Source organism: Mustelus asterias, chromosome 21 (genome assembly GCF_964213995.1).
Source record: "Mustelus asterias chromosome 21, sMusAst1.hap1.1, whole genome shotgun sequence".
In the NCBI taxonomy this organism is placed as follows: Eukaryota; Metazoa; Chordata; class Chondrichthyes; order Carcharhiniformes; family Triakidae; genus Mustelus; species Mustelus asterias.
In genome coordinates, this window is record NC_135821.1 from 1349144 (window position 1) to 1372734 (window position 23591).

Consider the following 23591-nt stretch of genomic DNA (forward strand, 5'->3'; position numbering starts at 1 on the left):
GAGCCACTGTGTTTATGTGGTGAGTCCAGTTGAGTTTGTGATCAATGGTAACCCCCCAAGGATGTTAAATGATTGGAAAGGTGAGTTTCTGTTCACTGTGGGGAGAAAGAACTCTTGGATGGTTCACGAGTTATTAAACACCATACAGGGTCTTACTGGAATATAAAACCTTTTGCAAATTATAAGTTGTGAAATTCCTCCGAACACACTCCTCTATCCCCACTATCTACAGGGCACCTGATAGACTTGGTCCCTGTTGCATTGCTGGACTATACCCTTTACTCTTTCTTCCCCCCCCTTTTGTTATTTTTTAAAAAGCCTCGCAAATATTGTTTGGTTTAATGTTTAAAAAGGTGACTACGCTATTGAGACATAAATATGTCATTTAAAAACTCTGGAACAGTTTGCTGAGGACGTCTTCCACAACTCGCTGCCATGGGTGTGTTGTCATTTTGGAATACTTCTAAAAGAGCAGTTTTCCCCTGAGCTGGTAGCTGCAACCCTGTGGATTTCCTGCCCCTCTCATATCTTTAAAGTAAATTTTATTTATTAGTCACAAGTAGGCTTACATTAACACTGCAATGAAGTTACTGTGAAAATCCCCCAGTCGCCACACTCCGCCGCCTGTTCGGTTACACTGAGGGAGAATTTAGCATGGCCAATGCACCCTAACCAGCACGTCTTTCGAACTTGCGACCTGCTGTACAGTGACGATGGTCTGATAGTTAGAAGCTACACTCTGCTCCTGGCTGCAGTGACAGCATAAAAGCAAAGCGATTGCAAGCCAAATGTTACAGAAGGAATAAGTGAAAGAAATAACAAGTTATCTTTTAATATTCAGCGTAGATTTTGAATTGTTTAGTTGAGATCACAGGCAATCAGCTGGTAATACACAATAAAAGCAAATTACTGCGGATGCTGGAATTCAGCTTTGACACAGGGTCATCTGGACACAAAATATCAGCACTTTTCTCTCTTTACAGATGCTGCCAGACCTGCTAAGGTAATACATGATACTGTTGTACTGTGCAGCAAAAATGATCAACGATGTTACCGTGTGACTAACATGTTCAGACTGGATATTTGTCTGTGCTATTTTTACCAAGAGTGTTAATCTGTTCAAAATCATGTTAAAAGGTTTGGTGCCTCTGTTAAACTCAAAGAGGAGGGAATTGTCGATATCCTTGTGTTATGAGGGTATCATGTCCTTGCATATATAGCACAGGCTGGCATGGTGACGCAATGATTAGCACTGCTGCCTCACAGCGATTCCCGGCTTGGGTCACTGTCTGTGTGGAGTTTGCACGTTCTCCCCGTGTCTGCGTGGGTTTCCTCCGGGTGCTCCGGTTTCCTCCCACAGTCTGAAAGACGTGCTGGTTAGGGCGCATTGACCCCGAACAGGCGCCGGAATGTGGCGACTGGGGGAATTTCACAGTAACTTCATTGCAGTGTTAATGTAAGCCTTACTTGTGATTAATAAATTAACTTTAACTTTGACTTAACCTGTAACCATTCGCCTTTTTTGTTTTTGGTGGCATCATGCGCACAGCGATAATGGCCACGTTCTGTGATTGAATCTCATGATTTAGAAAGTGATAATGGGATTTATTTCACTACCTGTTCAGGAGTGCTATTGCAATTTGTGCATATTATATAATATACTTCTATTCTGCAGAGATTTAGCCTGATGGAAAATTTTCTTCAAGCAGCAGCGGAGAATAAATAAAATCGGTAACTCCGTTCGGCTTTTTTCCGAGACCTTGGGATAGTGAATGTAAAAGTTCCATCAAATTACTTTTTGGGGTCTTGCACTTTAGGGCAGCACGGTGGCACAGTGCTTAGCATTGTTGCCTCATAGCGCCAGGGACCCTGGTTCAATTCTTGACTTCGGTCACTGTGTGGAGTTTGCACATTCTCCCCGTGTCTGTGTGGGTTTCCTCCGGGTGCTCTGGTTTCCTCCCACAGTCTGAAAGACGTGCTGGTTGGTTGCATGGGCCATGCTAAATTTTCCCTCCGTGTACCCGAACAGGCGCCGGACCGTGACTGGCGACTAGGGGATTTTCACTTCATTGCAGTGTTAATGTAAGCCTACTTATGACACTAATAAATAAACTTTAAACTTTCAAACTTTAAACTTTTGGTGACTTGGAGATGCAAGATGTGCTTGCAGCAATCTGGCGAGCCCTTGATTGGGTTTGACTGTGACATTGTCCTCAGTCAATCGGACTGCCGAGACTCAATATCTAACCTTATCTGTAGGTGAGGTATCTGATTCTCACCATGGAACCAACTGCATGTACCCAGTCCAATTTAGCACCTTCAGGAGTGAGGTTTGGATAGTGGATTGAAGAATGTGGCTTTGTGCAATGATTTGGAGAGCGTTCATAAGGTCCCACCAGCTGGAATCGTGCGAATGCGGCAATTTATGTGCCAGGGGATGGGTTGCGATGTTCTGTGGAGAATGAAGAAGAGACCCAGTAAAAGCTGCATGCCATAAAGCTAGGCTGGAACATTCCAATCCCACCTGCCGCTGGGATTGTCTGAACTTTTTAACTGTTCCGTCGCATCCCGATCTGCCATGGCTGAAAATCCAAGCCCTAGTGCCATACGGTGACTTTCAGAAATACGACCCCACGATTGCTTCATGTATTGTGCTATTGTACCTGTGAATTTGATCAGCTGGTGTTTCTCTTTTTTATGCCGTGGCATTTAATTCTGGGCAGGGCCATCTTTCACATGGTTACAAACACCATCAAAGTGCCTCAGGAACTAGGAGCACGAGCCTGACATCTGCAAAGTAAGGGTGGTTCCCAAGTGTTTTCAGGAGAATGCATGCAGTGACAAACAAGGGCACTATTCAGTTCCTCACAGGCCGCTGATTATGTTTTCCCTTGCTCCTGAAGCCTGGATCTGGCCTTTAGATTCTCAACAGCTCTTCGTATCAGAATGGCAAGCTAATTATTTTCAGAGAACCTAAATGTCCAGTGACTGAGAGGCCTCTGCCTCCACGCAGCCATTTCACCTTGTAAGGCAATGATTGTTACCAACAGAACAGGCCGTTCCTGCCCCCAAGGGATCGATCTGAAGACAAGAAGCCTTTCAGTGCATCATAGTAGCTCAGCTCTCTGGGGTCTCTCTGCACTGTGATAATACAGGCCCAAAAAGTTGTACATGCAAGTTAAGTTTCTATCTATCCAAAGTGTGGCTAGCATGAAACCGGAGTGGGACAAACCAAATGATCTCCCCTGCATGGTTTTCCATAAAGGAGCTCAGCCAACCCAAAAGAAGGCCAACTATCCCAGTGTTCATCCATTTTAAGGTTGGTTTTGTCTTGTTTACTGTTTCACATGTTGGAACTTCTCAACTCCCAAAGGTCATTTGACCTTGAGTCTTTTGTTTGTTGCTTGCAATCTCCTATTTATCCTTTATTTTCTTTGTTTAAATCAAAAACACTGCTTCCAGCATGATCCAAACCAACCCGATCCAATGGTGATAAATTCGTATGCACTGATTCGCCTGTTTAAAGTTTCAAGTTTTATTTATTAGTCACAAGTAAGGTTTACATTAACACTGCAATGAAGTCACTGTGAAATTCCCCTAGTCGCCACACCCCGATGCCTATTCGGGTCAATGCACCCTAACCAGCACGTCTTTCAGACTGTGGGAGGAAACCGGAGCATCCGGAGGAAACCCACGCAGACACGGGCAGAATGTGCAAACTCCACACAGACAGTGACCCGAGCCAGGAATCGAATCTGGCTCCCTGGTGCTGTGAAGCAGCCGTGCTAACCATTGTGCCACCGCGCCGTGTCTGTCAGTTCACTGACCATGATGCAACTGAGATGTGGCAACATACAGCAACCCTCAAGGGTTAACCTGGTGTATCTGAGAGTCACTCAGTCTGACAGGGGAGAGAACTACTGGGAAACAGCAGGCAAAGGACTGATGGGTGTATGTGAGTGTAGGTCTGATGGACTCTGCAGCTAACTGCAAATTCTTCACAAAAATTGGATTACAATAAAAATAAACAAGTGAATTCTGAGACACCTTATTTGTTCCGCGTAAAGTTATGGCGGAAGATCTAAGTCACGTAGATTTGAAATTCTATCAGCCATGGAATTTCCATGGATCTTTGTGACCAGATGAGGATAGAAAAAATTCCATCACCTGGGGCATTATTTTTATTAGGGTCACAAGTAGGCTTACATTAACACTGCAATGAAGTTACTGTGAAAATCCCCTAGTCGCCACACTCCGGCGCCTGTTCGGGTACACAGCGGGAGAATTTAGCATGGCCACACACCTAGCCAGCACGTCTTTCAGACAGTGGGAGGAAACCGGAACACCAGGAGGAAACCGGAGCACCCGGAGGAAACCCACGCAGACACAGGGAAAACATGCAAACTCCACACAGACAGTGACCCAAGCCGGGAATCGAACCCGGGTCCCTGGCGCTATGAGGCAGCAGTGCTAACCACTGTGCCACTGTTTCTATAGTTACAAGCATCAATTGTTTGCAGTATTAATTTTTATTTTCTGTTAATTTATTTTTCTTTCTTCCCACTTGTTAACACCGCTAGGTGACAAGATGGACATACTTCTGGCTCTCGTTGCCATTTTGTTTAAGGAAACATTTGTGCAAGTGAACTAATCTCACAGACTAGTAAATCCCAGATATAATTCTTGGAGCACGCTGAGTGAGTTGGTCTCGGTCAGAGCATAATTTGGGGGATCCTCCTTTCCCCTGGCTTACGGTGGGAACAAATCAGACCTACTCCCTGATTCTGTTGGTTGGTGACAAGCTGCATGTGTTAAGTGGAGGAACAGTGTGAAGATAGGAACACAGATGTTTCCTGTGGTTGTTAACTCACTCTTTTATTCACTCGTGGGGCGTGGGCGTCGCTGGCTGGGCCAGCATTTATTGCCCATCCCAAGTTGCCCTTGGAGGGCAGTTGCGAGTCAACCACATTGCTGTGTCTCTGGAGTCAGATGTAGGCCAGACCGGGTAAGGACGGCAGATTTCCTCCCCTAAAGGGGCATTAGTGAACCAGGTGGGTTTTTCCGACAATCGACAATGGTTTCATGGTCATCAGTCGATTCTTAATTCTAGATTTTTAAAAAATTGAATTCAAATTCCACCATCTGCCCTAGTGGGATTCGAACCCGGGTCCCCAGAACATTAGCTGAGTTGCTAGATTAATCGTCTCGCGATAATACCACGAGTCCATCACCCTCCCCCTCACTAATGCATGAAGAATGGCCATGGGTCTGATACAAATGTGGATTCATAGAACCATATTCCACTGTAGGTGATTTCCATTATTTAACTCATGATTTTTCCGGGTGCTTAAAGTCTGTCTCCCTCGACTCCCGTCTCCCTAGATTTCCCTTTATTAACCGTTTTAAGATGAATGAGATTTATTTTGATCGAGGTATTTCACTTCATATTGAAGAAAAAATGTTCAGGAGCAATAGCTTGGTCCAATGTTTCTTATTTTGATCAGCACAGAGTCACCAGTTCACGAACACTAACTCCTTGCTGGGCCTTTCTACTGACTTTCCTTCTTTGGTGGGTATTCAGAGGTCGCTTGAGTAAAGAAGTAGTTTATTTATTTGTCACAAGTAAGGTTTACATTAACACTGCAATGAAATTACTGTGAAATTCCCCTAGCCGCCACACTCCGGCACCTGTTCGGGTACACTGAGGGAGAATTTAGCACGGCCGATGCAGTCTGTGGGAGGAAACCGGAGCACCCGGAGGAAACCCACGCAGACACGGGGAGAACATGCAGACTCTACACAGACAGTGACCCAAGCCGGGAATTGAACCTGGGTCCCTGGCGCTCTGAGGCAGCAGTGCTAACCGCTGATTGGAATCACGTGTAGGCTGGATCAAGTCAGGAGATGGTCACTCAGTTGTATAGAACTTGGGTATTGCTGGAAAGGGAGACACGGGTGAAGCTTTTCCTCTTGCTCTCTGAGGACTATTTAGCAAATGTAAGCACGGGCTGGTTGCCTGGGACATGTATGCAATTCCACCATTGGACAACGTTTACTAAATAATCCTCGGTGTGCTAAGAATTACGCTGACAACCAATTCGCTAGTCGGGCTGGCAGTGCGGCACATTGACATGTACTGGAAGCGACATGTATTAATATGCAGGGCCCTGTTCTTTGCAGACAAAGAACATGTACACACATTACGCCTGCTTCAGCTAAACAACTAAGTTACAGCCATTCACTGACTCATTCCTCAGGCTAATGCCTTAACCAATCAGGGTCAAGCTGCCTGATTTCAACCTCAAACAATGCTTGGCAGTTAACTGTCAGCCATCATTGACTGGTGCATTCTCCATGGCAGAGCTTCTGCCAATCAGTGTCCACTTGTTAACCAATCAGCACTCTCTTCTCATACAGTAGACGTTGTTGTGTTCCCCTTGTATTGGTTTCCTTGCGACATGTCCTGATGAGTGCAAGATGGAAAACTTCGACACGTCTCTCTCATTGCTGCCATTGGCTTCAATGCCCTCTGGTTAGGTGAGGGATTTGGGCAGCCTTGCTCCTGATTGCTATGCAAATACCTAATGATAGGACAGATCCTAGCGAGTATTTCTGCAGAACTCAAGTAACGAGAGCAGGTTTTCTCACTTAAAGGACATCCGTGAATCAGTTGGGTTTTTATAACAATCCAACAGCTTTGTGATAATTTTTTTTTCTAGTGCTGGTTTTATATTTCTGGATTTTCTTTTGTTAAACTGAATTCTTCTTGGCTGATGGTTTAGTAAAGTTTATTCACTGGTCACAAGTAAGGCTTACATTAACACTGCAATGAAGTTACTGTGAAATTCCCCTAGTCGCCACACTCTGGCGCCTGTTCGGGTCACTGCACCCTAACCAGCGCGTCTTTCAGACTGTGGGAGGAAACGGGAGCACCCCGGAGGAAACCCACGCAGACACGGGGAGAACGTGCAGACTCCACACAGACAGTGACCCAAGCCGGGAATCGAACCTGGGTCCCTGGTGCTTGTGAGGCAGCAGTGCTAACCACTGTGCCACCCCTATATAATTTCATTGCTCCTATGTAGCATGAAGTCTTTGCCTGTTTGTCAGCAGCGAGCATCTCTTTCTTGCTGATCTGACTTCACAAGGTGAAGGTTGGCGCACTCTTTGTGTTGTCGGCCTCCTGGCTGAATATCAGAAAGATTGGGGAGGCCTGTTGCATCTGTGTTTAATTCACGCAGCTTTGTGTACGACTCGTGGTTTTGCTCAACCTGCTAGTGCTCAAGAAGATTAAGAACCCTTATCCTAATCTCCCAGGGAGGTTTTGGCAGCGTCGTCTGAAGACCGACATGAAGAGCTGCAGAAAATCTATAATTTTTCCTTTTCTTAGTTGGCAAAGGGCTTTGTCAAATATCTATTGAATTAAAACATTGATCCCCTGTTGTTTTTCAGTTTTTCAGATATGGGAATGTAAATAGCGAGAAAAAAAAAGCCTGTAGAGACTGAATAAAAGCAAAACTATTTGATGGTCTGGTGTCACGCTGAGCCAAGCAGTGGGAAGTCCCTGGTTGGATTCCTAGCCTGATTTGAAATGAGCAAATCACATCCATGGCAGCATACGGGAATGCTGCAATTGGCTTCAGTGCCCTCTGGCTAGGTGAGGGATTTGGACAGCCATGCTCCCGATAGCTGTCCAAATACCTAACAATAGGACGGAGCATAGCGAGCGTGCCTTCCACAACAAGAGCAGTCGATGCCTGAGCTTCCATGTGACAAATGGTCGCCTGGCTGTGCGTGAGTGGCAGGCAGCTTCCCCCTCCCCCCCCACCCCGCTGTGGCATCACACGCCTCCAGCAAGGAGTTGATAACCGTCAGGAGAGGAGAAAGGAAGAAAGTCAGCTATCAAACACAAGTGGTCTGCCTCGAAAGCTAATGACATGCAGCAGCGGCGCGATAAAGGATGCTCTTGGCTGACCTTGCCGGAAGTAAATCTGCTTTACTATCCTCCTGATGAAATGGTCTGAGAAGACTTGATTCAGGAGTCTTTAAATATGGTTATTTTGAGATGTATTTTATAGGGAGAAAAATGCCAAAGTAAGTTCAGTGCAGTTCGAATTTTCCCAACAGCAGCATTACCTGTCATTACAGAGAAGAGTTGCACAGTGTGCTCTGTTTGTTTAGGAAGAAAGAGCTTTAATTTATGCCGAATCTTTCGCGACCTCGGGGCACCCCAGAGTGCTTAACAGCAAATGAGGTTCATTTATTTTGAAGGGCGCTCGGTGTAGTACAGAAGGGAAACACGACAGCCAACATGCGCACAGAAAGGTTTCAAACACTAACGAGATAAATGGGCGGACGATTGTTTCTGGCAGCTTTGGAAATGTTAACCAGGAAATGGCGCCACGGGAATCTTGGGTTAGCATCACGACCAAAGGATGGCATCTCTTGATCAGCACTCAATGCCAGGTTCAATTACATGCCAATATCCCTGGATTGAACCTGTGACCCCTGACACAGGAGGCAACTGCTTCTCAGCCGAGGCTGACACTTTAGGAACTTTGGGATGGCGCGGGTGGCACAGTGGTTAGCACTGCTGCCTCACAGTGCCAGGGACCCGGGTTCAATTCCGGCTTCGGGTGACTGTCGGTGTGGAGTTTGCACGTTCTCCCCGTGCCTGTGTGGGTTTCCTCCGGGTGCTCCGGTTTCCTCCCGCACTCCAAAGATGTGTGAGTTAGGTGGATTGGCCATGCTAAATTGACCCTAGTGTCAGGGGATTAGCAGGGTAAATATGTAGGGGTTACGGAATAGGGCCTGGGTGGGATTGTGGTCGGTGCAGACTCAATGGGCTGAATGGCCTCCTTCTGCACTGTAGGGATTCTATGAAACTTGTACATAACGTTTTCACTGTACTAAGCCATGACTTGCTTCATGATTGCTCTCACTCATTTATGGCAGCATGTTTCCTTTTTTTTCACATTCATAATCAGCCTCTAGTTTTGTGTCCCAGACTTGTGACTCTGAATTCAAACCGACAGAAGGGTCAGGCAGCATCTGGGACTCGACATGGCCATATATGGGGCATCACTGGGCAATGAATATGGTTGTCGTGGGTTAATTTCACAAAGTTAAAATTGCACTGCAATGAAGTTACTGTGAAAATCCTCTAGTCGCCACACTCCGGCACCTGTTCGGGTACACTGAGGGAGAATTTAGCACGGCCAATGCACCCTAACCAGCACGTCTTTCAGAATGTGGGAGGAAACCGGGGCACCCGGAGGAAACCCACGCAGACACGGGGAGAATGTGCAGACTCTACACAGATTGTGACCCAAGCCGGGAATCGAACCTGGGTCCCTGGCGCTGTGAGGCAGCAGTGCTAACCCACTGTGCCACCGTGCCACCCATGGGGGAGGAGAGCAATGAAACCTGAGCCCTATTTTGTCCTGTCCTCAACCAGTGTCCACCTTGGTGATTTGCTTTGGCTTTGTCAAGGCTAATCATAGTGACCCTGCTGCCACCTTAACTGCACACAACAGACTCTGCGTTGACTGGGAATGTGACATGGCATATTACTGGTAATTGTGGTTCAGTTCTAATCCTGACAATGCATTTATCACCTGGGCCGTTGCTGGAGCTCTGGCAATCAAGCATTCAAACAGCACTATGTTTAAAGTAGGGAGTTGATCTAAAAATAAATCTTCCAAAAAGTGATTCCAATACAATATACCTTTAGAAATGAAACGTTCCGATCTTTAATCTGGTGGTGGTCCAACTCGAATAGCGCTGAGCAGCATTCTTTTAAAATCCTGGTGCTGTCTTTTATTTTAAAAAACGTCATGATTGAACAATGTGGCTTCACTGAATGATGTTTGGATTTGACTCTGTAGCACAGAGTGGGAGAAGCAGCATTGGATATCACGTGAAGGTCATGTACCCACCTGAATTTCAGTCAAAAACCCTTTCACCACAAGAGAAACTGCTGGAAGATCTCAGCAGGTCTGGCAGCATCTGTAAGGAGAGAAAAGAGCTGACGTTTTGAGTCAAAGCTAAAAGGCCGAGAAAGTGGGAGATATTTATACTGCAGGGTGAGAGAATGAAAGATGAGTCATAGCCACAGAAACCAGGGGAAAGGCTGCTAATGGCAGCCCACAGAGAGAATAGAAGGTGTGAATGACCAAACGGCAGAGAAGCTGTAAGCTGTGACAGATGTTGGGGGAGGCGGGGAGGAGATGGGACAGAGGTGAAATGTAGAAAAGGGGAAGTGGGGGGGGAGAAAAGGTAAGGGAAGGGGAATAAAGCGGGGAGGGGAATAAAGCGGGGAGGGGAATAAAGCGGGGAGGGGAAGAAAATTGAAGAAAGGCAAAAAAGAAATAAAAGGTAGAGAACAGTAAAAAATTAAATAAAATAGAATGAAAACAAAGGGGGTCGAGGTGGGGTAGAGCGAATCATCTGAAGTTGTTGAATTCGATGTTGAGACCGGAATGCTGTAATGTGCCCAGCCGGAAGATGAGATGCTGTTCCTCCAGTTTGCATTGAGCTTCACTGGAACATTGCAGCAGACCAAGGACAGATATGTGGGCATGGGAGCAGGATCGTGTGTTAAAAAGACAAGCAACGGGAAGGTCAGGGTCCTGATTGCGCACAGACCGAAGGTGCTCAGCAAAGCGATCACCCAGTCTACGCTTGGTCTCTCCGATATAGAGGAGACCACATTGGGAGCAGCGAATGCAATAGACCAGATTGGAAGAGGTACAAGTGAAACGCGGCTTAACCTGGAATGAATGTTTTGTACCTTGAATGGCTGCTCCCAATGTGGTCTCTATATCGGAGAGACCAAGCGTAGATTCTCATCTTCCGGCTAGGCACTTTACAGCCTTCTGGTCTCAACGTCGAATTCAACAATTTCAGATGATTCGCTCTACCCCACCTGGACCCCTTTGTTTTCATTCTATTTTGTTTAACTTTTTACTGTTCTCTACCTTTTATTTCTTTATTGTCTTTCTTCAATTTTCTTCCCCCCCCCCACTCTTTCCCCCCTACTTTATCCCCCTTCCCTTACCTGTTCTCCCCCCGCTTCCCCTTTTCTACATTCTACCTCCCCCCGCTTCCCCTTTTCTACATTCTACCTCTGTCTCATCTTCCCCCCACCCCACCCCAACGTCTTCATCTGTCACAGTTTACAGCTTCTCTGCCGTTTGGCCATTCACACCCTTTATTCTCTCTATGGGCTGCCATTAGCAGTCTTTTTCCCTGGTTTCTGTGGTTATGACTCATCTTTCATTCCCTCCCCCCTGCAGTATAAATATCTCCCACTTTCTAAGCCTTTTAGCTTTGACAAAGGGTCATCTGGACTCGAAACGTCAGTTCTTTTCTCTCCTTACAGATGCTGCCAAACCTGCTGAGATTTTCCAGCATTTTCTCTTTTGGTTTCAGATTCCAGCATCCGCAGTAATTTGCTTTTACCCTTTCATCACAGCAGTGTTTCAGTTCAAAATCCAGAAATTAGTTCCCACAGGCACGGCCGAGCGTGTCCCTAAGTTACAGAGAATGGATTTACAAAGCTTTGGTTTCTAGCTTGTGCTCAGTCAGTTGGAGCAGTGGCTTGGGTGCTTCAACTAATCTCTGTGCCTCTTGGGGGAAAAACATAGAAAGAACAATGACTGGTGCTAACCATTTGATTTGATTTATTATTGTCGCGTGTATTGAGATACAGTGAAAAGTATTGTTTCTTGCGCGCTATACAGACAAAGCATACCATTCATAGAGAGGGAAAGGAGAGGGTGTAGAATGTGTTACAGTCATAGCTCGGGTGTAGAGAAAGATCAACTTAATGCGAGGTAGGTCCATTCAAAAGTCTGATGGCAGCAAGGAAGAAGCTGGACGCCATTAGTGCGGATGTTGGGTGAGGCCAGAATGGAACCTGGCCGTAATACCCTGTCTGATCAGATATTTGGCAATGCTGTCAGCGTGCTGAGAGTGGCTGTTTATGTTCTTGTTGGAAGGCTCCAGATCCTCAAGAACCAATTACCCCAGGCGTGAGGAGTAGGAAAAAAAAAGCACAAACTTATTCTGAGACTTCAGTGAAATTGTGAAATCTTAATTGTCTCGGTGTTCTTTAGCATCATAGAATCCTATAGTGCAATAGGAGGCCATTTGGCCCATTGAGTCTGCACCAACCGCAATCCCACCCAAGCCCTATCCCCATAACCCCATGCATTTACCCTAGCTAGTCCTCCTGACACTAAGGGGCAATTTAGCATGGCCAATCCACCTAACCCACACATCTTTGGACTGGGGGAGGAAACCCACGCAGACACTAGGAGAATGGGCAAACTTCACACAGACGGTGATCCAAGCTGGGAATCGAATCCGAGTGCTGGCGCCGTGAGGCAGTGGTTTTTGCTAACCACTGTGCAGCCCCATGTTCCTTGAAAGTCTTTGGACGCACCGAGTTATAAACATTTGGGGTTTAGATGGGAAGACCCAAGTGACGGTGGGCTGCAGTGACAACAAGGAGAACTTGAGGATTGATCAGGCGCGTGTCCTGGTGATGGGGTGACTGCCTGCCCACTAATCCTTGGAGCGGTGCCTGTATGTGCGGAGCAATAGCTCACCTGGCAACAATCTTACTTGGGATTGGTTTATTTGGGCGGGGGGTGGGGGGGGGGGGAACGAGCGAATGTTCTGAGAGAATCAGGAGAGAAATTCTTCAGGGTTCTTGGAAATGGTCTGATAGAAAAGATATAAAAGCCGAGAAAAGGGTTTCAGTTACTCGAGGGATTCAGGATAGGCTCTGTTACTTGTCAGCAGTATCATAAATCCGCTGTTAGCCATTTACCCTGGGGATTGCGGGCAAATGCAATTTGAAATAACCTCTGGAAGTACAGCATGTTGAGTGAAATCCACAAGTCGCAGCCGTGGTATGATTTGAACTGGGAGACTGATTTAAGTTGTGTTTGTGTTAACAAAGTAGTGGTTAGCTCCGCAGATTTTCTCATTTATTGCCATATAATACTTTGTTCTTGGGTTTAAATTGTTGCCTTTATTAATTTTGTATCTACCCCTTTCCTACTAATATTGCTCAGAAGCTCGAGTTTCATTTCTGTTAACAGCCTAGAATATGTGACTCTGCTGTGGGTTAAAATGATTAGCTGACAGATTAACAGTAATACCACACAGCAAGGGAATGTCTAATAAACCATCTAATAACGCCATGTGTTAATGAATTTTAAAAAGCCTCTTGCCGTCGGGACGACCTTATCAAGCAAGCACATCAAGCTGTTGCGAAGAGCCACTGCGTGCCCACTCTTGAAGGGCAAGTGCTTCTTCTCTGGGAGCAGAACTGCTGGCTCAGAAGGGTTGATGAGCCTGACTCTGATATAGAACTGTATTATATGTTCAACCGATGCTGGAGGATCCTTACTTTGATAATTACATCGTTCTGCTGATGCAAAATGGCTAATTATCGTCATTGACATGAGTAACGTGTTCGAGCTTTGTTGAAGTTGCCATCGTGGTCTTTCAGTAAAAGAAATCGAGTAATCGAAATGGGACGCTGGTGAGATTGCTTAGAAATTTCCCATGTAAGCCTGCTCCCCACTCTCTCCCCACTACCCTCAAACCCCCAATAACACAGAAACTAGAAGCAGGAGTAGGCCCTTCGAGTCTGCTCTGCCATTCATTTTAATTATGGCTGGTCGTCGAATTCAATATCCTGATCCTCTCCTTCCCCCCCGTATCCTTTGATTCCTTTAGCCCCAAGAGTTATATCTAATTTCTTCTTGAAATCACACAACGTTTTGACCTCAACTACATTCTGTGGTATTGAATTCCACACATTCACCACCCTCTGGGTGAAGAAATTTATTCTCACCTCAGTTTTAAAAGGTCTTATCCTCAAACTATGACCCCTAGTTCTGGACTCCCCCACCATTGGGAACATTCTTTCTTAATCTCCCCTGTCTAACCCTGTTAGAATTTTATAAGTTTCTATGAGATCCCCTCTCACTCTTCTAAACTCCAGTGAATATAACCCTAACCGACTTAGTTTCTCCTCATATGACAGACCTGCCATCCCAGTAATCAACCTGGTAAATCTTTGTTGGACTCCCTCTGTAGCAAGGACATCCTTCTTCAGATGAGAACACCAAAACAAAGAACAATACAGCACAGGAACAAGCCCTTCGGCCCTCCAAGCCCGTGTCGCTCCCTGGTCCAACGAGACCATTCTTTTGTATCCCTCCATTCCCACTCCGTTCATATGGCTATCTAGATAAGTCTTAAACGTTCCCAGTGTGTCCGCCTCCACCACCTTGCCTGGCAGCGCATTCCAGGCCCCCACCACCCTCTGTGTAAAATATGTCCTTCTGATATCTGTGTTAAACCTCCCCCCCTTCACCTTGAACCTATGACCCCTCGTGAACGTCACCACCGACCTGGGGAAAAGCTTCCCACCGTTCACCCTATCTATGCCTTTCATAATTTTATACATCTCTATTAAGTCTCCCCTCATCCTCCGTCTTTCCAGGGAGAACAACCCCAGTTTACCCAATCTCTCCTCATAACTAAGCCCCTCCATACCAGGCAACATCCTGGTAAACCTCCTCTGTACTCTCTCCAAAGTCTCCATGTCCTTCTGCTAGTGTGGCGACCAGAACTGGACGCAGTATTCCAAATGCGGCCGAACCAACGTTCTATACATCTGCAACATCAGACCCCAACTTTTATACTCTATGCCCCATCCTATAAAGGCAAGGAGGCCATATGCCTTCTTCACCACCTTCTCCACCTGTGACGTCACCTTCAAGGATCTGTGGACTTGCACACCCAGGTCCCTCTGCGTATCTACACCCTTTATGGTTCTGCCATTTATCGTATAGCTCCTCCCTACATTATTTCTACCAAAATGCATCACTTCGCATTTATCAGGATTGAACTCCATCTGCCATTTCTTTGCCCAAATTTCCAGCCTATCTATATCCTTCTGTAGCTTCTGACAATGCCCCTCACTATCTGCAAGTCCTGCCAATTTTGTGTCGTCTGCAAACTTACTGATCACCCCAGTTACACCTTCTTCCAGATCGTTTATATAAATCACAAACAGCAGAGGTCCCAATACAGAACCCTGCGGAACACCACGAGTCACAGGCCTCCAGCCGGAAAAAGACCCTTCCACTACCACCCTCGATGTCTTCTGTGACCAAGCCAGTTCTCCACCCATCTAGCCACCTCCCCCTTTATCCCATGAGATCCAACCTTTTTCACCAGCCTACCATGAGGGACTTTGTCAAACGCTTTACTAAAGTCCACAGAGACGACATCCACGGCCCTTCCCTCGTCAACCATTCTGGTCACTTCTTCAAAAAACTCCACCAGGTTAGTGAGGCATGACCTCCCTCTCACAAAACCATGCTGACTATCGTTAATGAGTTTATTCCTTTCTAAATGCGCATACATCCTATCTCTAAGAATCTTCTCCAACAACTTCCCCACCACGGACGTCAAGCTCACCGGCCTATAATTACCCGGGTTATCCTTCCTACCCTTCTTAAATAACGGGACCACATTAGCTATCCTCCAATCCTCTGGGACCTCACCTGCGTCCAGTGACGAGACAAAGATTTGCGTCAGAGGCCCAGCGATTTCATCTCTCGTCTCCCTGAGCAGCCTTGGATAGATTCCATCACGCCCTGGGGATTTGTCAGTCTTTATATTCTCTAACAAACCTAACACTTCCTCCCTTGTAATGGAGATTTTCTCCAACGGTCCAACACTCCCCTCCGAGACACTCCCAGTCAACACATCCCTCTCCTTTGTGAATACCGACGCAAAGTATTCATTTGGGATCTCCCCTACTTCTTTGGGCTCCAAGCATAATTCCCCACTTTTGTCCTTGAGAGGTCCAATTTTTTCCCTGACAACCCTTTTGTTCCTAACGTAGGCGGCACGGTAGCACAGTGGTTGGGGCGGCACGGTAGCACAGTGGTTAGCACTGCTGCTTCACAGCTCCAGGGACCTGGGATCGATTCCCGGCTCGGATCACTGTCTGTGTGGAGTTTGCACATTCTCCTCATGTCTGCGTGGGTTTCCTCTGGGTGCTCCGGTTTCCTCCCACAGTCCAAAGATGTGCGGGTTAGGTTGATTGGCCATGCTAAAATTGCCCCTTAGTGTCCTGGGATGCATAGATTAGAGGCATTAGCGGGTAAAATATGTAGGGATATGGGGGTAGGGCCTGGGTGGGATTGTGGTCGGTGCAGGCTCGATGGGCCGAATGGCCTCTTTCTGTACTGTAGGGTTTCTATGATTTCTATGTATGAATAAAATGCCTTGGGATTCTCCTTAATCCTGTCTGTCAAGGACATTTCGTGACCCTTTTTGCCCTTCTAATTCCCCGTTTGAGTTCCTTCCTACTTTCTTTGTACTCCTCCAGAGCTCCCTCCGTTTTTAGCTGCCTGGACCTAACATACACCTCTCTTTTCTTTTTGACCAGTCCCTCAATTTCCCTGGTTATCCACGGTTCTCGAATCCTACCCTTCCTATCCTTTTTAACAGGCACATGCCTGTCCTGTAGCCCTAACAACTGTTCCTTAAAAGACTCCCACATGCCAGATGTGGATTTACCCTCAAACAGCCTCTCCCAATCAAGAGCTGCCAATTTCTGCCTAATCCCACTAAAGTTAGCCTTCCCCCAATTCAACACCTTACCCTTGGGACACCACTCATCCTTTTCCATCACTATCCTAAAGCTAACAGAATTGTGGTCCCTACCGAAACTTTGAAGACCTGACCGGGCTCATTCCCCAGTACTAGGTCCAGTATAGCCCCCTCTCTAGTCGGGCTATCTACATATTGTTCCAAAGAACCCTCCTGTACACATTTTACAAATTCCTCCCCATTCAGAGTCCCAGCTCTGAGCGATTTCCAGTCTATACCAGGGAAATTGAAGTCTCCCACTACAACAACCCTATTTTTCCTGCACCTATCCAGTATCTCCTGACATATCCGTTCTTCCACTTCCCTCGGGCTGTTGGGGGGCCTGTAGTATACCCCCAACATAGTGACTGCGCCCTTCCTGTTTCTAAGCTCCACCCAGAGTGACTCGTTACACGACCCCTCTGAATTGTCCTCCCTCTGCACCGCTGTAATATGCTCTCCAACTAATACTGCTACTCCCCCACCTCTTTTGGCCCCTCCTCTGTCTCGCCTAAAACACTTGTACCCCGGAATATTCAGCTGCCAGTCCTATCCCTCTTTCAACCAAGTCTCTGTCACCGCAACCACATCCAAATTCCTCGTGAGCATTAAGGCCCTAAGTTCACCTGTCTTACCTGCCACGCTCCTTGCATTGAAGTATAAGCACTCCAGACCTCCAGGCCCAGTGAGGTCATCCTCCCCCAGAGTGCTCTTCTTCTTTGCCAGCCTTGTCCTGGCCCCAAGCTCGTCCCCAGCCTCTACACTTGTCGACCTAATATTTTGATCCCCACCCCCCTGCCATACTAGTTTAAACCCCCCCGAACTGCACTAGCAAAACTCCCAGCCAGGATATTCGTGCCCTTCCAACTTAGTTGTGACCCGTCCTTCTTGTACAGGTGCCATCCTCTCCTGAAAACTTCCCATTGATCTAGGAAAATGAAGCCCTCCCTCCTGGACCAGTCCTTTAGCCAAGCATTCAATTGTACTAACTCCCTTTCTTAGCCTCACTGGCACGAGGCATTGGGAGCAGCCCAGAGATGGCCACCCTGGAGGCCCTACTTTTTAGTCTATTTCCCAACTCCCTGAATTGCTCTCGTAGGATCCCCCTGCTCTTCCTATCTACGTCATTTGCACCAATGTGTACAATGACATCCGTTTCTTTATCTTCCCCTTTTAAGATGCCTCCTATCCGCTCGGTGACATCCATTACCCCAGCACCAGGTAGGCAGACTACCATCCTGGAGTCCCGTCCGCACCCACAGAATCGCCTGTCCGTGCCTCTAACCGACGCATCCCCCACCACTATTGCTCTCCTAACCCCTCTCTTTCCTTTCCGGGCCACAGAGCCTGACTCTGTGCCAGTGACCTGGTCACTGTGGCTTACCCCTGGAGAGTCATCCTCCCCCACACTGTCCAAAACAATATACTTGTTTTGGAGTGGGACAACCACAGGTGACCCCTCCACTAATTGCTCACTCCCCTCCCCTCTCACACCTGTCGCCGAGCCCTTCCTATTATGAAAGACAGCCACTGGAGTACTCTCTGGTACATTACCCTTCTGACCTTTACTCCTCCTAATTGTGACCCACGTGTCTTCCTCCCGATGCCCCGGTGTAACTAGTTCCCTATAACTCATGTCAATTATTGTACACAATACTACAGGTGTGGCCTCACCAATGCCATAAATAACTGCAGCAAAATATCCCTATCCCTTTACTCAAATCCTCTCACTATGAAGGCCAACATACCATTTGCTTTCTTTACTGCCTGCTGTACCTGCATGCTTATTTTCAGCGACGATACACGAGAACTCCAAGGTCTTGTTGAGTATCCATCTCCCTCAATTTATACCCATTCAAGTAATAATCTGTCTTCTATTTTTGCTACCAAAGTGGATAACCTCATATTTATCCACATTATACTGCATCTGCCATGCAGATGCCCACACAGCCTGTCCCAATCACGCTGAAGCATCTCAGCATCCTTCTCACAGCTCACCCTCCCACCCAACTTTGTATCATCTGCAAATTTGGAGACAATACATTGTTTCCTCTTCCAAAGCATTAATATATAATGTGAACAGTTGAGATCCTAGCACAGATCCTTGTGGAACCCCACTAGTCACTGACTGCCAATCAGAAAAAGACCCATTTATGCCAACTCTTTGCTTCCTATCTGCTAACCAGCTTTCTATCCATCTCAAGACATTACCTGCAACCCCATGTGCTTTAACTTTACACAGTAGTCTGTTATGTGAAACCTTGTCGAAAGCCTTCTGAAAGTCTAAATACACCACATCCACTGGTTCTCCTTGGTCAACTCTACTAGTTACATCCTCAAAAATTCCAGTAGATTCGTCAAACATGATTTCCCTTTTGTAAATCCATGCTGACTTTGTCTGATTCTACCACTGCCTTCCAAATGCTGAGTTATGAAATCCTTGATAATAGACTCTTGCAACTTCCCCAGTCCTGACATTAGGCTCACTGGTCTGTAGTTCCCTGTTTTCTCTCTACCTCCCTTTTTGAACAGTGGGCTTAGCTACCCTCCAATCTATGGGAACTATTCCAGAGTCCAAAGAATTTTGGAAAATAACCACCAACAGATCTACTATTTCCAGGGTCACTTCTTTAAGTACTGTGGGAAGTAATCTTAGTGGGCAATCATCATTCAGCACTGAGCCATGCATAGCAGGAGGAACCAGGTGTGATCTCTGGTCTGTGCTGGCACAATTGTTGAGAGTTGCAGTTGGCCTCTATGCCCCTGGGTGATTAGCGAAGCCAAGAACAAAATTAGCCAGGCTTCCTGCTCCATATCTCCATCTGGTTCCTCTTGTCATCAGAGGGCCTGTTTGAACAGTGCATGTGGGTCAGATTTGACATGACCCTGATAAAATCAGATAGGCTGACAACAATTGGGGCTGCTACTGCCATATGAATTTGTTTGGATGCAGAGCTGGAAGGAAAACCGGGCAAGAGGATCAAATGCCAGGAAGGAAGCTTGCCTGATTTTCAGTCCATCACTGATTTAATTTAAAGAGAGGGAACGCCATGCAGACTTGCTTCTGGTGTGTGATCATAGAATCTCTACAATAAAGATGGAGGCCATTGGCCCATCGAAAACAATCCTACCCAGGCCCTATCCCCGTAACCCCGTGTATCCCTTACTAATCCCCCTGACACTAAAGAGCAATTTAGCATAGCCAATTAACCTAACCCTTTGGAGTGTGGAAGGAAACAAGAACACCTGGAGGAAACCCACGCAGACGCGGGGAGAACAAGCGGACTCCACACAGTCACCCAAGGCTGGAATTGAACCCGGGTCCCTGGCAGCAGTGCCTGCCACCGGGCCGTGCCTGATTTTTTTTTTCCCCGTTCTTTTCTGTTCTATGTTCAGGTGATTGAAATCAGCTGGGATAGGAAGATCTGTCCTTTAATGTCTGGGCTTGTGTCTGCACAGTGGCGCCGGTTCCCCTGGGGCTACTGCGCAACCAGTGCCCCATTTAAAAATTCCCCTTCTGGGGTTGAGCTGTGGGCAATTTTCAATCCCTCACAAGTGGGAGCTTTCTCATTCGTGACCACAGGACACAATGCATGCAGCATTGATCTTTGAACATTTAGCGGGCAGTGGAGGTCTACTTTTACCTCAGAATTACTCGTTTAATGCAGTAATTTGGCATCGGGCAAAAGATACAAAAGTCTGAGGTCACGTACCAACCGACTCAAGAACAGCTTCTTCCCTGCTGCTGGACTGGACTTTACCTTGCATTAAGTTGATCTTTCTCTACACCCTAGCTATGACTGTAACACTATATCCTGCACTCTCTCCTTTCCTTCTCTATGAACGGTATGCTTTGTACAGCGCGCAAGAAACAATACTTTTCACTCTGTTAATACATGTGACAATAATAAATCAAATCAAATCAAAAATCCAGATCACTTAGAGGCAGAGAGGCTTACAGCATGTGTAAACAGGCCCTTCAGCCCAACTTGCCCAACTGGACCCAGAGGGGGAATCTTTTCACACAGAGGGTGGTGAGTGTCTGGAACGAGCTGCCAGAGGCAGTAGTAGAGGCGGGCACAATGTTGTCTTTTAAAAAGCATTTAGACAGTTACATGGATAAGATGGGTATAGAGGGATATGGGCCAAACGCGGGCAATTGGGATTAGCTTAGGGGTTTAAAAAAAAGGGCGGCATGGACAAGTTGGGCTGAAGGGCCTGTTTCCATGCTGTAAACCGCTATGAGTCGATGTCCAGTTTTTACCATTAGTCTAATCCCAATTGCCCGCATTTGGCCCATATCCACCTACACCTATCTTACCCATGTAACTGCCTGAATGCTTTTTAAAAGACAATATTGGACCCGCCTCTACTGCTATCTTCCTTAACTGGCAGCTGGGCCACAATTACTGCCTCGCCCTCACCGGCTGTAGTTGCTGCCATGTCTTTAAGCTGAATCACTGGACAATGTGCAGGTTACAAACGAGCCCAGTGCTCGGGGTTATTTTAACTGTTGACTCACTGGTTGAAGGGAACGTGTGCTCTTTATGTGTATTTTGCAAAGTTCAGCGTTGACCTGTTTCCCTTCTTTTTCAGTGGATGTACATTGTTCCCATTGTGATTTTTCTGATGATGTCGGGTGCACAGGATCCGAACGGAGGGGGAGGCGGCGGCGGATCAGCCGGAGGCGGAAGATGACGTGCGCGGCCAAGAGAAAAACAAATCTCGACATCGACCTTTTCCGATTGACGGGAGAGGATAAGGAGCGTCAAGTTGTAAATACAAATAAAATCGCCACATTTGCTGGACAAAGATTGAACTAACATTCTCAGGACTCCGAACTAACATTCTCCAAACAACAAACGAACAAAGTGTGGTACGAATAGTTGAGATAAATATTGTTGATTTGCAAAAAAAAACCCCAGAATTGCCATGAGTTTGTTCACGCCTTGTTCATGCAGAACCCCAGTCCAGCCACTAGTTGCCAGCAGCATTCTATCATTTAAATCTGGCCAGGGAAAGAGAGGTTGAAGCTGTGCAGTCACTTGTGTGGATTGTCAGAGATAGGAAGCAAATCCATAGTGTCAGAAATGCTCACACATTATCACTAGCAGCAGGCACGACGTCCACAGTGCGTATGTATAAATAAATGCGGGAATCATTGCTTTCATTTTGGAGTCTGTTGTGATAATAAATGGAAAATGCTGATAGGCTGTGAGTGTGTGGATTTGTCTCGCTGTTTCCCTCACCCGACAAATTATTCAGTCTTTTTCACATTAGTCGAGTTCAAAGTATTTCTTGGCTATTTTCGGGTGGCACAGTGGTTAGCACTGCCGCCTCACAGTGCCAGGGACCCGGGTTCAGTTCCGGCCTCGGGTAACTGTGTGTCTGGAGTCTGCAGGTTCTCCCCGTGTCTGCGTGGGATTCCTCTGGGTGCTCTGGTTTCCTCCCACACTGCAAAGATGTGCAGGTTAGGTGGATTGGCCATGCTAAATTGCCTCTTAGTGTCCAAAGATGTGCAGGTCAGGTGGATTGGCCATGCTAAATTGCCTCTTAGTGTCCAAAGATGCGCAGGTCAGGTGGATTGGCCATGCTAAATTTTATTTATTCATTCATTTGTGAGACATGGGCGTCGCTGGCTGGGCCAACATTTATTGTCCATCCCTCATTGTCCTTGGAGGCAGTCAACCACATTGCTGTGGCTCTGGAGTCACATGTAGACCAGACCAGGTAAGGATGGCAGATTTCCTTCCACAGAGGGACGTTAGTGAACCAGATGGGTTTTTCTGACAATCGACAATGGGTCATCAGTAGATTCTTAATTCCAGATATTTTTTATTGAATTCAAATTTCACGACCTGCCATGGCAGGATTCGAACCTGGGTTCCCAGAACATTAGCTGCATTTCAGGATTAATAGTCCAACGATAATGCCACGAGACCATCGCTTGCCCCTTAGTGTCCCAAGATGTGCAGGTCAGGCGGATTGGCCATGCTAAATTGCCCCTTAGTGTCCCAAGATGTGCAGGTCAGGTGGATTGGCCATGCTAAATTGCCCATGTCCCAAGATGTGCGTGGCCATGCCAAATTGTCCATGATGACTGTGTGGAGTTTGTACGTTCCCCCCGTGTCTGTGTGGATTTCCTCCGGGTGGTCTGGTTTCCTCCCACAGGAAATTGCCCCTTAGTGTCAGGGGGATTAGCAGGGTAAATATGTGGGGTTATGGGGATAGGGCCTGGGTAGGATTGTTGTTGGTGCAGACTCGATGAGCCAAGTGGCCCCCTTCTGTACTGCAAGGCTTCTATAACTCCCCACACCCATTGGGGAATCTGTCTGGAGATGACAGGAAGTACCATGAATCTTAAATGAAGAAACTGCTTCACCGTATTGTACGTGCTATTAACGTGTAGTTCGGTTCTCCACTTAGTGGGCACCGAGCCACAATTGCATTTCTGAGGTTGCATTTTAATTTTAGTGCAAGTATTTTGCCCCACACATTTGAATTGTTTCAGGTTGCTTTTTCTTACCCCCAAATCCTTTTGGTAATGGATGTGGAGTCTGCAGTTGCCTGTGTCCAAGTTTTTGTATTCATTCGTGGGACATGGGTGTCGCTGGCTAGGCCAGCATTTATTGCCCATCCCTAGTTGCCCCTTGAGAAGGTGGTGGTGGAGCTGCCTTCTTAAAATGGTGCAGTCCATGTTCGGTGGGTTGACCCACAATGCCGTCAGGGAGGAAATTTTCAGGATTTTAACCCAGCGACTGCGAAGGAACGGCCAATATATTTCCAAGCCAGGATGGTGAGTGACTCGGAGGGGAACTTAACTTGCAGGTGGTGATGTTCCCATTTATCTGCTGCCCTTGTCCTAGATGGAAGTGGTCGTGGGTTTGGATGGTGTGGTC

General features: G+C 46.8%; 1 protein-coding gene across 1 annotated transcript in view; it reads left to right on the plus strand.

Annotated features, from left to right (window-relative positions):
• The window catches only part of emc10 (ER membrane protein complex subunit 10), a 59955-nt gene extending 38050 nt beyond the window's left edge, over positions 1-21905 (plus strand). The window contains exon 7 of the mRNA XM_078237267.1: positions 21289-21905. Coding sequence (XP_078093393.1) covers positions 21289-21390 — 102 coding nt within the window. The 3' untranslated portion in view covers positions 21391-21905. The remainder of the gene's footprint in view (positions 1-21288) is intronic.
• The last annotated feature ends 1686 nt before the right edge of the window (positions 21906-23591 follow it).